Here is a 14,759-nt window from a genome sequence, read left to right as displayed (position 1 = left end):
GTTCTTAACTTGCCTGACGGGCAAGTGCTGTTTTTTGGGGGAAATTCAAATTACAAAGGATTGTAATCAATCCTGCTAATCAAAAAGGGTTTGGGGGCTAGTTGAAATGACTTGTCAGTGGGCTAGTACATACTAGCTACAGCTCGCCCAAATGGCAGGCTGTAAAACTGACTTTCTTTGCACCCTGCAGTAGAACCCCAGGAACTAAAACTCTAAGGGCAAGCATAAAACAGTTCGAGTTACTGGGGGTTCGACTTATCAGGATCAATTGAATAATCCATTTTGCCTTGTTAATAATCAAAAATGGTGACATGACCATGCATTTTAATGATTAAACTTCATCTGTTCGATGCTAAAATTAAAATTAAATTACTTTAGCATTAGTTTTAGTGTTTTTACTGATTATACAACAAGGTGAGCTAAAGGGATGGCATCTGAGTGGGGTTACAAGAACCAGAATTCGAGTTATTGGGGTAAGTGAAATTTTGATCAAAGGAAAGGACATTCAGTTCAAGCTAGTGGGAAGTTCAAGTTAAACGATTAAAAATGAATGAAAAGTATGGTGAAATCCAAGAGAAACAGGACTTTCTATTTCTTTACTTCAAATGCTATTTCTGTACCTTAGATGCAATATGGCAAGTCAAAATATACCATGTCATTTTGCAAAGTGTTGTTGTGGAAAGTAGAATAAAATGTGATCAATCATGGTCGAAGAAGTAAAAATCATAAATGACTCCATTGAGTGGTTAAGCAAGTAAGGTCTTCAAAAGGAGGTCAAAGATTGCCAATTAATTTACTGAATAAATCTTAGTCCTGAAAAACTGCAGTAATTTGTCCTTGAAAGATCCTTGAGAAGTCCTTGACCTTTGTTTGTCTGAAGTTGTATGAACCATATCTTTATTTACTTGAAGCATTAATTAATAAAACTATTATCTAGATCATCATCATTATCATCATCATCATCATCACTACTATTAAAAACTCGTACATTTGATGTTGATGTTTCTGACCAAGGTTTCCACAATAGTTTTTCCTTTACTGTCAACTGCTCTATTTCTTGCCTCGCACGTGTACTTTCCGCCATCATTCACTGCAATTTTTTTGAATTCAATGACACTTTTTCCGTCTGATTTCTAGAGTATAAGATAAAGAAATTGTGTTAGTGCGACTGTTTCTTCCATTGACCTGCTCTCTTGAGGAATAAATAAAATTTCTTTAGCAGTTCATGTAGCCTGAGAAAACATCCAACATTTTGCAACGCTGTCAGTAAATTTTGCGTCGCTTAAGAGTTATGTAATATTAACAATAGCTGATTGAAAATGAGAGTAATTAACCACTGCTATTTTTTGCACGATATCATTAAGTTGTTTATCTATCAAAGCTATTGAACTATCAAGTGAAAATATGGCTTCAATTTGAACAACATCGTTGTCGTTTCTTTACTGTCAGCAGTGAAACAGTGTCTTGTGAAAATCCCCGCAATTTCATTTTCCTTTCAGAGTACATGCACATTTCATTTTCAACTTTACTTGTTGGTCGTCCCTGTTTCTGGCTTCTGCACACAGCAAAACAAATTCTATTTTTTGTGATAACACACATGCGGGTTATTGAATCATGTAGATTTCACATTAGTCCCTAACTCTGATTGGCTGCTATAAATGCTGGTGGTGTGGCAAAATGTTGGCTGTTTTTTCAGGCTAAAATGTAAATGCTGTGCTTGTGTTTAGAATCTCCACAGCCAATAACACCATAGCTTAACTAAACCACGGCCAGTAACATCAACAAATACTTTACCCATCCATTAGATCCCACAGTTCTCCTTATCAGACCGTAACCGGTAAAATTTACTCCCTGAAGCAAAACTTCTTACTGCCTGCAATGGCCTGAAGGTTTGCTAGAAGTTAAGAAGTACTTGTAGCTCCTAAACTTCCTCTTAATGGCAGGGACATGTCCGGCACTCCACTACCCCCCTGCCCCTGGAAAAGTACCCCTCTGTGGTACATAATTTTGCCTTACTGCCCTTACCTGCTGAACTAAAATTTAGGAAGAACACTAGAACAAGGCCATCAACTGACAATATACACAACTCACTTTGCTGTACATGGTGGTTCTAACTTTTTGAGACCTGAACCTGTCAAATTCAGGGCCTTAACTTCTTGGCCACAATGACTCTTGAGAAAAAATGGATAAGCTGCCTGTTAATATACATAGCACATAAAAGACATAAGAAATTACCTCTTGGCGAGGGTCAATTTGTCCATTTCTTTTCCAGACTACGGTTAGTGTCGGACTACCTGTGGCCTCGCACTCCAAAGTAAATTTTTGCCCTTTTTTCAGGATTTGATCAGTACCATCAGAAGTGATCTTCGGTGCCACTGACAAGGAAAGCCAAACATTGACAAGAACATCAAAAAACAATAGACTTAAAAAGCAAAACAACAATTTTGCAAGTGTGGTACTCTTGTATTGTGTGGTTCCAGAAAATATCCATACCCCCGCCCCCCCCACGGAAGACATTTTGATTTGCACCCCCCACCCCCCAGGATTTTCTGTTCCAGGGGGTCTTTGATGACCCCCCCTCCCCCCAGGAATTTCCAGAATTTTAATCGGGGACCACCCTCGGAAATTCAAAGTGGTTTTTGTACCTATAAAAAGAGAAAGTGAATACTAAGTTGGTTACGTAAATGCGGTAGAATTTTATTACGACACTAAAAACATTAAGGTTAACTTCAATAAAAATATAACGCTTTGTTAAGCTTATACTTTAAGCTTCTTCGCCATCATTTGGCAAATCATATCCGTGTTGTTTTTATGTAAGATTATAAGCTTAAACATCTCGGTTGCAAAATTTCTGAAAATTTAAACTGATTTAAAAGGTCGACTGTTCCACGTACGTTTTCGTGCTAACTCCGATGAGAACGTTTCAGAAACTTACAAGGTTCCTTTGTCTAAACATTTTGTCAGTTTCTTTGGGTTGATTCTTATCTAAGGACCGAAAACTTCACTAACACACACTAACTAGGTTTCGTGAACATCGTCACGATTTACTACAGTAGCTAGGTAGCCGGGCCTTCTGAAGAGAAAATTTGACTTCCGGTTCCTGTCCGTGGCTCTAAAATGTAAAGAAAATGTTGCACGCACGCGTTGAGATGATGGGAACTTGCATATCTTCGCATTTTCTATGAGTTTCCCCAGTAAGGCATGTATCCTACTAAAATTGTGTTTGTAGCGAAAAGCAATACTCAAGTGAACGGAAGTGTTGGGAGGACGAAAACGAGCCAAAGCTGGAAGTCTGGGTACGAGACTCCAGTTGAGACAGCCATTTTAAATCGTTTTGACTCCGTTCCTAGCTTCGGGAACGCTAGCTAACTCAAAGAAAAACAGAAACATTAAGGCTTATAATGTTAACTTTATCTCAATGGCCAGGAGTACTGACTTCTGTTTCCAAACAACGTAAGTAAGTATGGTTTTGCACTTCAGATCGATCGTATGTTGCTTTCAGTGTTTTGTACGTGATTCGTCACCCTTTGGAAAAGTAGTTTCCCACGAAACCCCCCTACCCCTCGGAAACTAGTGCCCTTGAACCCCGCCTCCCCCTCGGAATTTCCAATGGTCTTCCGTGGGGGGGGTATGGATATTTTCTGGAACCACACATTTTTATTCTGCATGGCCACAACATGAAAGTTCCCTGTGTACCATTTTATGGAGGACATAAGCACATGACATGACGTTTACTTTCTCTTTCTGACATGGGTGCGGTTCCCAAGAATTCAACCCCAGGAAAATTAACACTATGCCTTTGACATAATATTTGGCAATTATTTTGGAAAAACGCAACAAAGTCTGGAAAATGTACAAATGTAAAATTTGCTTTCACTGACCTTTATCATTGCTGAAGCTTCCTATTTTTTCCAAACACATGACTGCACTTTTAAATATATATGTGCCTGTTTTGCATTTTATTTCCTTCGTTTCACTTGAAAACGACAGCAGAAGACTTAACTTATTTCTCCTATTTTCTTTAACAACCTGGGCAAACATTTAATGTCTGACAACATTAACATCTTCTGTTAAGATACAGCTTTAAAATCTCAGACGTTAACAGCATCTAACATAAATACAGGACACTGTAAACTGTGATGCATTTCACTTATCCAGAAACAACTAGGAAGAGTCAGTGATTCTCTTTCTTCACAAAACTCTGTGTATTTTTTAATGTTTAAGCCTACCTACTTTTATTGCTCTTGTTTTCACACCAGACGACTTTAACAGCCATTTTGCAAGGAAATGAGTTTCATTTCATTTGCACAACAACTATAATCCTAATAATATTGTCCTTACCAAAAACATCAACAATTTCCACAGTGGTATTATCTTCTCCAATCTTAACAGCTGTCTTTCCAGGTTTCTTAATCTCATTGTAGGCTTTGCACTCGTATTTGCCTTTTGAACTTGATGTTACTCTTGTGATTGTCAGGTTGCCATCCTTGATTAAATTATTTCCTACTGTATTGATTTGGTTGCCTTGGAAATACCAGGTATATTTTGGTGCAGGAATGCCTTTTGCCTTGCACACAAACGATACAGAGTAGCCTTCAGTCAGGTACTTCCGAGGAGAAGAAAAGGGTGTGATCTTTGGGAATTCTACAAAAAAAAGCACAAAATGTGTGAATAAGTAGATATGTACATTTTAGTCGTAGCAAGAACAAGAGCTTAGTTTAGTGGCCTTTGCTCCCACAAGACTCTTGCAGCTTAGCGGTAGGGCATCTAGACTACAGTGGAACCTCAATGTAATGAACCTCTATATAACGAACTCCTTGGTATAACGAACAATTTTCTTTGCCCCAGTATTAGTAAAATATATGGAAAAGTACCTTGATTTCTTAAGAAACTGTGGTGTTGCTTCAGTGAAGGAATTGCTGAGAACCACACAGATTGGTTTTATAAACTGAGTTGAAAGTTACCTCAGTGATGAGATGAAGCTAACCCTTTGTTAGTGTGAATCAAGAAATATTTGTGAGTTGGGAGTCATTTACTACATTGACTGGTCAATTAAGGAGGCACATTGGGAAATCTGCTAAAAACATGTAAGAAAACCGGTTTGATAATATTCAGAGCCAAAGAGCCATAAAAGAGAACTACAGTCGACTCCCGATAACTCGAACCTTCAAGGGAAATCGAAAAAAGGTTCGCGTTATCGAAAGTTCGAAGAAAATAGCCGAGAGTATGGTAAAAAACAGTTTTTTCCTGGTTTTTACCGCACAGTGAACATTTAATCACATTTAATTGTAGAAATGTCAAGAGAAAATTAAAAGATACTTCTAGATTATAAAACAGAACGTAACAAAATATAACAAAACATAGCCTAAACAGAGCATGCGTTTTACTGTTTTGAGAAGAAAAGGTGCTTCATGTTAGCCTGTGACAATCATCATCAGTCTCCACTAGTAAACTATACTCCTAGAAGACGTCAATAGGAAATCCAAATTTCAATGTTTTGGACGCCCATAAACGGCTTTTTTCCTGACTTTTTAAGGGCTCAAAACATGGTTCGAGTGATATCAAGGGTAAAATTATACAGAAAATGACCTGAGGGGAAACGAAAATTGGTTTGAGTAAGCGGGAGTTCAAGTTATCAAGGGTTCGAATCACGGAGGGTAAAATTACAGAGACTGTATGATGGAAATCCAGGGGAAATCGATTGTGGTTCAAGTTAGCACAAGATTTGAGTTAGTGAGGGTTCGGGTTATCGGGAGTCGACTGTACTGTTTACTGAGATTGCCAAGGGACCCAATCCTCCCCTACACTTAGGAAGGAGCTGTACCAGTTAGGACCTTGGGCAAGGGGTGGTACAGGGTATTTTCTTGACCCATGATAGGCCCTTTTCTTCCCTGTGAAATGTTAGAATGGCAAAGGCAGGGTGCAAAGAAAGTCATTTTAACAGCCTGCCAATCGGGCAAGCTGTAATTAGCATGTACTAGCCCAAAAGTCATTTCAACTAGTCCCATAACCCTTTTTGATTAGCAGGATTGAGTACAATCCTTTGGTAATTTGAATTTCAAAAAAAAAAAAAAACCCTCGCCCATGGGGCAAGTTAAGAACAAAAATTACTAGCCTGATAGCAAAATCCACTGGCCCCAGGCTATCGGACACGACTTTCTTTGCACACTGCAAAGATGTTCCAGATTAGAGGATCTGGGGGTATACTGCCACAAAAAATGTTTAAATTTATGGTCTTGAAAATGCCATTTCCTGTCTTTTTCCTTTTTGAGTAAATAAAATCTCTGGTATTATTGGTAAGGCACAGTGTTTATCTAAAAAAAATGGTGAAACAGTGACGCCATCAAGGAGGTTACGAGCAAAGAGCAAGATGTGTACCCTTCAGATGAGTAAACTGTTACAACGCCACTGATATCATCATCCTTGTGCTTATGTGCAGAATTGCAAGAGAGCCCAATCTCTTGGTTATGGAATAATAAAAGGATAAAGGAAATACTAACACAAAGACACCATTATAATGCAGGGCTGGCATTAAATACAGGGGGCTGGAGTTTCCCCCAGCTACTTGTACTATGAGTGTGGCCCTGGCTGCTTTCATTGGAAAAAAGGAAGAAAACTAGAACCAAAAGAAATCCCTAGCTTTTTGATGCCTCGCTTACTTGTTGTATTTACCCAGCAACTTGACAATCATGATAAGGCAAAATATTTACCAGTCATCCTGATTTAATGACAAGAAATGCTATCAGGATTTTTTTTTCAGATTTTAGCTGCATGTACGGGGGAATATAGGTATATGAACGCTATGCTCCTGAGTTGAAGTTACTCACCTACAGCATAAACTTCAATTACACCTTCCTTCGTATAACCAGGTTGCTTGATGACATAAGTGTAATTTCCTTGATCTTCTGGTTTCACATTAATGACACTCAGAGAGCCATCTGCCTGTAAGGAGTAGTGTGGATCACTGCTTGGTTGCAGATCTTTACCTCCCTTCTTCCATTCAATTGTAGGTTTGGGATAGCCACTCACGGCTAAAACAATCTTGTCTGTTGTACCAATTTTAACGAACTGGAGTGCTTTCACTTTTGAAACATCAGCTGCAATTGTAAGGAAACAATATTATACAGTTCATACTCTGTTAATAATAGAATGGACACCTCCCAGAGCTGTCATACGATGAGCTGTGAACCCTAACAAACCTGTTACAGCTGAGCTAGGTGATATGTGTCCGTGCTGGACTATGCTGGTCATGCAGTTCTGAGCTCCGCAGGAATACTTCAAATTTGAAGAAATATGGGTAAAGACAACACACAGACCTTAAAGAAGTTTTTTACCTTTTGTGCAACTTATATAAGCTTAACTATCATATTCCGCTATAAGCCAAGCAATTTTTACACAAATTAAAGCTACAGTTCAGTGAAATTTGAGCCCAAGAGGGGGTCTCAGCTTATAGCCAAGAGTCTTTGACAAAAAGTTTTTTCACTACTTTGAACCTCTACTAAATGGGGATGTATTCGCTTATGAGCCAAGCAAATAGCACTGGAATCGATCGCTTAACTACGAATCTGAATGTTAAGTTAGCTATTAGCACAGAAATTCAGTCCCAAATAGTCAAAATATCTGACAAAAACAGGTCTCACAACTAAAATCTCACATTCGTAAGCCTTTTACAACCAGGGAAGGTGGAAAGCAATGAAAGATGTCAAGGAATGTGTAAAAAATCCGCCATGTTTGGTCAAACTTGTGCTTCGAAACATTTGCCTGATTACTAAGCAAGCACGAACGCGACGCTAACTGATGTAGTTTGTTTTGATTGAAAGGCAATTTATGTGATCATTTCAAGCATAATGCGATGAAGACATGAGGAAAGGTTGATAGCAGCAAAAAACCCAAACAACAATTTTATGTTTTCCTAGAGAAGATCCCATTTTTTTTGGAAATTGTTAAGTTTTACAACAGTTGAAAGCCTTGTAACGAATGGTCTCGGCTTATAGCCGGGTGTTTTGGATTTATCGTTCGTTCTTGGTTATGTTGATTCTACAAGTTTAAAGTTTAGGGTCTCGGCTTATAACCCAGATCAGCTTATAGCCGAATAAATATGCCGGGTTACTTTTGTTGACTTGTCAATTTTTTAAAATACCATTTGGAGTGTGTATTTTGTTTTGTATAGACACTGCCCACCTAGACTACCCTTTGCTATTTGTGGGTAGTGAGCAAATGACATTTTAAATCTGAATAAACCAAATGAAATGAGCACAATTGATGTTACAGGTGATCAAAGCGGAAACTAAGACTGACACTGTACAATTTTTAAGAGATGTTACCGGTGAATTTTTTCTTTTCTGTTTTCTTTCTTTTTTTACAGCTGCTTTAAAATTTAATGCCCAGGGGGGTAATCCGGATTTTAAGTGACAGGGATGATCAAATGGGGGGGAAAATGGAAACTCCAAAAAATCCCTAGGCTTCCAAAATAACAAAAATCCCTGGACCAAAAATTAACCACCAAAAAATCCCAAGCCAAATTTCTGAGCCTTGAAAATTTCGAGAAAGCATTAAATGATTTAACACAAAAAATAAAGTTTTTCAAAACAAGTCTGGTTGTAGTTTATTCACAGAACTACTTGGCCAGGATACACGGGTACTACCACGAATCTTCAGGTTATTTTCAATGCTCCAGAAAAATCCCTGCTAAAGTCAAGCCACTGAGAAAACTACCTGCCAAAATTTTCTACCCACAAAAATCCCACAATCGAAGATTTCAAACCCAAAAAAATCCTTCAATCATTCCCCTCACTTGAAATCCAGAGTACCACCTGCACGGCTCAAAGTTAACGACTAACTGGTCGCATATGCGACTGGATTTTTGGTTGTGCGCCTAAAAATTCATGTGTAATCGCACCTGTGCGCCATAAAACCCAAAGCACAGTGCAACTGACTTCCGACTATACTTACGAACTCGAACCAGATAAGACCGTGTATGTTTAATTGGTCTTTTCTCCCAATGGATTCCACAAACTCGAATGTTCTTTTTCGTTTCGATGTTTTACTCCATTCCAGACTCTTCTGTTTTGTAATAAATACCGCTGACACATGCAAATATATGCTACGAATGAAACACATGCTTTTTGCGCAATGGACGATCATGTGGAACGATCAGTTTTAAGGTCAATCAAAACAAAACAAAACAGTGCGGATTAAGAGCCTTTCTTTTCCAGGTAAGAAAGTTTTTAAGTCATATCCCAGGTACATGTAAGTCATTGCGCATTTAACAAATTCATTAAAGATTAACTTTCATTCTCGTTCGACACACTCGTTGTTATCAGTTTTGAATTTTTTTTCAAGTGTAAGTTTTCTTTAGTCACAGCTGTACTAACTAGTACTGTCAAAAAGAGAAATTAGTATTAAAAATCACAACAGTATTACTGCGTAGCAAATCGGCTGTGTTTTATCAATCACGGGACTGAAGTAAAAGTAACAAACTGAAGATGACAAATAAACATGGCACTGTTAATAAGCTTTTTACTTTTTCTTTTGAAATAGATTCTCATGCTCACATTATAAACTGTGCTCCTGAAATTTTCAGCTGTGTGCCTAAAACTTCGGCAGTCTCCTAAAATTTTACATCTGGTAGCACAAGTGCTCCCAAACTCAAATTTAAACTTTGAGCCCTGACCTGGAACTCAACCCAGGAATGACCAACATCAATTTTCTCCTAAAAACATCAGCAGATCATCAAGAGTAAAGGTTATGAGAATTACTAAATTGATTACCAAAGGGAGAACGTTTGGATTTAAAACCTAATTCCCTCAACTATTCTTAAAAGAAATGTATGGAGATCAGTCTGGAGAATTTGTTTGTGGATCTTGGGGCTTAATGGGTTAGTAACAGCCCTGGTTTCCTAAATCAGACATAGTTGAATTGATTCCTGTTATTCTTCATTTATTTATTTATTTATTTATTTATTACAGTAACTTATCACATCACACACAAAAAAGGAAAGAAAACATGCAATAGTGTGTGTTAAAAAACAGCAACATTCATCATCCATCAAATAATTAGTATAGGTAATAGCATGATTTGTAGTGATATTTGGCATAAGTATCACAAGCAATATTTCGAAATTGTTACACATAATTTCACGAGCCGTTAGGCCAGTGAAATTTCAGACAATTTTGAAATATCACTAGTGGTATTTATGCCAAATATCACGTACAAATCATGCTACTATTTGTTTATACTAGTACCACCTGCAAAAGGTTTGTAATTTTCACATGTAGGTATTTCAATTAAGCTGAAATACCACTGCTCTAAGCCAATCAAATTGCAGAAATTTCTCATGTAGTAGTATAACATCTGTAAAAAGTGGAGTAACATTCTTTAAGTGTTATTGACTAACTAGGAATGAGCTGCAGATGTCAGAGGTGAGAGGGCTTATTCCTTGCCTGGGGATGAATATATATTCCCCACTGTAAAAGAATTATCTCCACCTACTAACTGCATATAACTCAGCCATGAGAAATCTTGGTGACATCTGCCCTGACTATGGTACACCCATCATTCATAGACTTATCAAGCAATTTCGTATCTCCGCATGGCGAAGTAATATCCTCTATGTATGCAAACATACTCAGCAGTACTTACCACCAATTTCTACTGTCAGCGTAGCTGGCTGATTCAAGTTACCACGACATTCATACTTGCCCCCAAAATTCACCTTCACATCAACTAAATTCAGAGTATGGTCATTTCCATTTGATGTAACATGTACTGAAGCAGACGTCAATTTAGAGATGCGCTTGTTGTCTTTGAACCAGCCTCGAAATGTCTCCCTTCCACTGACCATACATGTAGATGACGTTGTTTCTCCAAGACTGGGACGCAGAGACGGTGGCGAGACACTTAAGCCTGCCCCTTAAACACCAAAGAAAAAACATTAATTTTACTAAAAATTTCTGGCCCCGGTTGTTCAAACATTAGATAGTGCTATCCACTGGATAGATCATTTCCCAGCAAATACAAGGCTGTGCTCCCAGGAAAATTGGAGGAGGCTCAGTGCTATGAAACTGTAAAATCCAGTGTGGCCAGCATATGATTTGTATGAAAAAACTAAGATTTTCTAGTTGCCCAAGAGCAAAAGTTAGACACCATGGGCCACCTGGTGTGTTTTCCTTTGGATAGAGATTAATCTGGTGGATAGTGTTCTCCACCTTTTGAACAAATCGGCCCAGATTAGCAAAATATCCAGACAGAAAATGAACATAAATTTTTAGACCCTTTATAGGGACAGGTTCATGGTTTAGTGCATGCTCATTTATTAAAATGCTCTTTTTCTGCTGGGACATGCTGTATCGTCTATGCAAGCAATTGCAATATGATCATGTCATAATGATGTTGTTAAAGAACCAATCTGCACACTCCCCTGGCAGTCCCTTGATCAAAACTTATGTGCAAATAGCTGTAAATTAATCAACCATGGAATAAAAACCTACAGGTCAACAATAAATTCAATGTTGGTTGTGTTGGCACAATCCACTAATTTTTTCTGTGATTTTAGTACTCCTCCATCCTACTTCAGGTTACTCTGAAATACACTTCTACTTTGAAATACACTCTGAGATCACTGAGATACATGTGAGTGGGATTATTAACCGATAGAATTAATAATAAATTGGAAAAAAGTAATTTAATTAATGAGCATGCACTTAACGTGAACCTACCCTTAAACAGAAAATCATGGCCCTGAAGTGGATAAAATGGTAACAAACAAGATTGTATATGTTGGATTGAAACTACCATAGTAAAGAAGCTGAGAGCAACAAAACTAACCACAACAAGGCATGTCTAAACCCTCAAAATAAATAAAAATTTTGGTAAAATCATTCTAGAATAATAGGTACTCTTTTATTACAAGACTCCAATTTAAGAACAACAAAAAATTACTTAAGGACCATACTTGGTTGCATTATTGAGATCCTTTTTTATTCAAATTGGAGTTTTACTCCTACTCGTCAATTCACTCAACATTGCCCAGCATTATTTAAAGAGTTTAATTATGGCAAGAAAGTTAGGTGTGAGTTTATAATATTTTAAAACAGAGGTAACAAAAGAACTTTAATTTGTTTGTGTTCACAGTAAACCCCACAAAGTATGCTTTGCTAACCCTCCTTTATAGAATGGGTGGGCTGTATGTGTAGCTAGTATTTTGTCAGTCTCCAAAACGATGTGAAAATTAAAGAAAAGGTCCCATGTATAAATCCAGCTGGCTCAATTTTAAATTTCTCTGAAAGAACAGAAACATCTCTTACCTACATCATCCCCCTATAACTCCTATCAACAATGACACAGTTTTATCCACACAAAGTCTTAACGTTTACCATTTTTCAAAGCTGTCTGCTGCATGGCGTGAATGCTAAATTCTATAAATTCCGGACTGAAAACAACTTGTCGAATTTCACTGGAAAGCTAATCATTAACAAAAATCGTGGGATGACAACAAATCGAAAGAAACTATTTGTGAACGTGACTTACAAAAGTGTAATTCGTGCAATTATGCAGAAGTAAATAGTTGAACTTTGGGTGGAGAAGCTTAAAACGATTAATCATGAATTAACTATTTCCTCAAAGCCAAACGTAGCAGATCATTGCAGCTTATCTATAACTGATAATGGCGGTGCACGATCACGAGAAAACTAAACAATATTTTTCTCAGTTACAAGAAAAGATATAGAGACCTGAAAACTCGGGTTATAAAACTTTCGCGACGTAACCCTTCTTACATTGAGTTTTGAATCAGTGGATGAAATCTTGGGGTGTTTAAACCATTACAGTGAAACTGTTGCAGACTTCATTTAAAAGAGTAAGATTTTTCTTGTGTTTTCTTTTTCTTCGGGAGCGAGAGGGTTACATTAACAATTTGTTTTGGAAACAAAATATTCCGGCTATGAGAGACATGAGCAATTAAATGAATTAGGTCCAAGGAAAAGAAAAACAAGTCTTGTTTTCTTGGTCACGTAGTTTTTGAAAAACTAAAAGCCCCGAAAGTAAATATTTAAATGAAGAAGCCCCAAAATGAAGTAAATTAAAAAGTAAATAGTCAAAGATAAAATACTAATGTTAAAACGGGGAGCTTTTATATAATGTAAATCGTTCAGTGTTACCAGATCGGTTGACTAAAATAATTATTAAGTCATTTCGTCAGCCGAAAAGGAAGTGACTATCAATAAGAAAAGTGTAAGCATTTCTTTCATATTTGGTTTTAAGATGGCTTATTTTCAGTTCAAATAGGAACATCAAGCCTCGGGTTGCGGTTTCGAAAACACAACAAAATTTGTAGTTGCTACTTCAGACTTATCGCGCGAGCCAGGTTGAGACTTGCGTACTTCATGAGATATACCCTTTCCACATTAAAATTAACTCATCGTATAGCTCGCAGCCACTAAAAACAAACGAAATATCCCGAATTCGATCTCACCATTGTGAACACACGGATCTAACAATGACAAAGCCCAAAAAATTTCAATATTTGGTGTTGAATATTTTCAGCATGAAAATGTTTCCTGTTACAGAATTCTTGTGAGGTTGGTGGAAAATTTGCGCATTTTTAGGTTGTTACAAAGAATGAACCAAAATTTATCAAGGCTACAGAAAATATTAAAGTAAAATCCAGTCTTAAATCACCAGAAACGTAAGACTAGAGAGAAACAACTGAACGCCAAAAGCACTTTCAGTACTCTTCTTTAGTGATTACCTTGATTTCCTTGCTAATTTTTTGCGTTATGAATCAAACCTTTACAAGGATTGCGATTATCAAAGAAGAGAGATTTGTACGCTCTTCTGTGAGGTCTTGTTTGAGGAAATAGCTTCCAGTTGTTTCCATTCAAAACATTCATTTCAAAAACACACCATTTTAATTTTTTTCCCCGCGCGCGCCATGACTAAAGGGCGTTCACGGACAAATTTAACTACGGCGAAGAAACTCCTGCTAATTGCCAAAATATAGATTCCTAATAATTTGATAAAACAACCAAAATGGCTTGTAATAAAATCGAGATCTTTGTCGAGTCAATATGTCACTGAAATTCTTTTAACTAAACATACTAACCAGTCAAGACAGTATATCCCGCCCTGTACTCACTTCTCAAAGCCTTCCAAACTTATATGCTCCATTTTAAAATCTTAAAAACAAACTAGAGTGCTTTGAGATAATCTAAAAAGTTACATGATATTTGGGGACTTCTTTGACGTTTCGATCGCACAAGCAGAAACAATTCGATGTAAAAAATGCAAGAACTTACTCGCTTGATGCCCGCAAAGAAACGTCACAAAAGCTGCTACCAACAAAACTGGAGGACCCATGATTGTTCCTTCCCCGTAGAAACCTGTACTGTTTCTTCACACAGCGGAATAAATGTAATAAACTGCCTCAAATCTTTAAGAGTTACAAGGACCTCAGTAACTAAGTGGCACCGAAGAAATACGAAAGCAAACTGAAGTGAGTCTTGTAACTCAACACCGCAAATGTCTTGCATTACGCGCTTGCCATGTGTTTATGTTTAAAACGATGACACAATGGTTTTCTGTTTGATGCCTGTCAAATTTTGAAAAGGTTTGACAAAAGACCGCTTCAAACGTTTCCCGCGTCATTTTTAATCGCGCCCAAATGATAAACTAACATGTGAAAGTTAACATTTACAATCGTGAAATAATTACCCTTCTCTTAAGACGTTCAATTCATTTTATGTGCTTAGCTCTCGTGGTGG

The 14,759-nt window shown here is 37.4% G+C and overlaps 1 protein-coding gene across 1 annotated transcript in view; it reads right to left on the bottom strand.

Annotated features, from left to right (window-relative positions):
• Positions 1–14,533, bottom strand: part of LOC140951213 (neural cell adhesion molecule 2-like) — a 20,476-nt gene extending 5,943 nt beyond the window's left edge. Inside the window, exons 1-6 of the mRNA XM_073400441.1 lie at positions 14,295–14,533; positions 10,642–10,911; positions 6,828–7,097; positions 4,342–4,644; positions 2,236–2,375; positions 989–1,133 (exon numbers count right to left, since the gene is read on the bottom strand). Coding sequence (XP_073256542.1) covers positions 989–1,133; positions 2,236–2,375; positions 4,342–4,644; positions 6,828–7,097; positions 10,642–10,911; positions 14,295–14,355 — 1,189 coding nt within the window. The 5' untranslated portion in view covers positions 14,356–14,533. The remainder of the gene's footprint in view (positions 1–988; positions 1,134–2,235; positions 2,376–4,341; positions 4,645–6,827; positions 7,098–10,641; positions 10,912–14,294) is intronic.
• Positions 14,534–14,759: the final 226 nt, after the last annotated feature.

Source organism: Porites lutea, chromosome 10 (genome assembly GCF_958299795.1).
Source record: "Porites lutea chromosome 10, jaPorLute2.1, whole genome shotgun sequence".
In the NCBI taxonomy this organism is placed as follows: domain Eukaryota; kingdom Metazoa; phylum Cnidaria; class Anthozoa; order Scleractinia; family Poritidae; genus Porites; species Porites lutea.
Note: the sequence above shows the minus strand (reverse complement) of the source record. Positions and strands in the feature narration are given on the sequence as shown.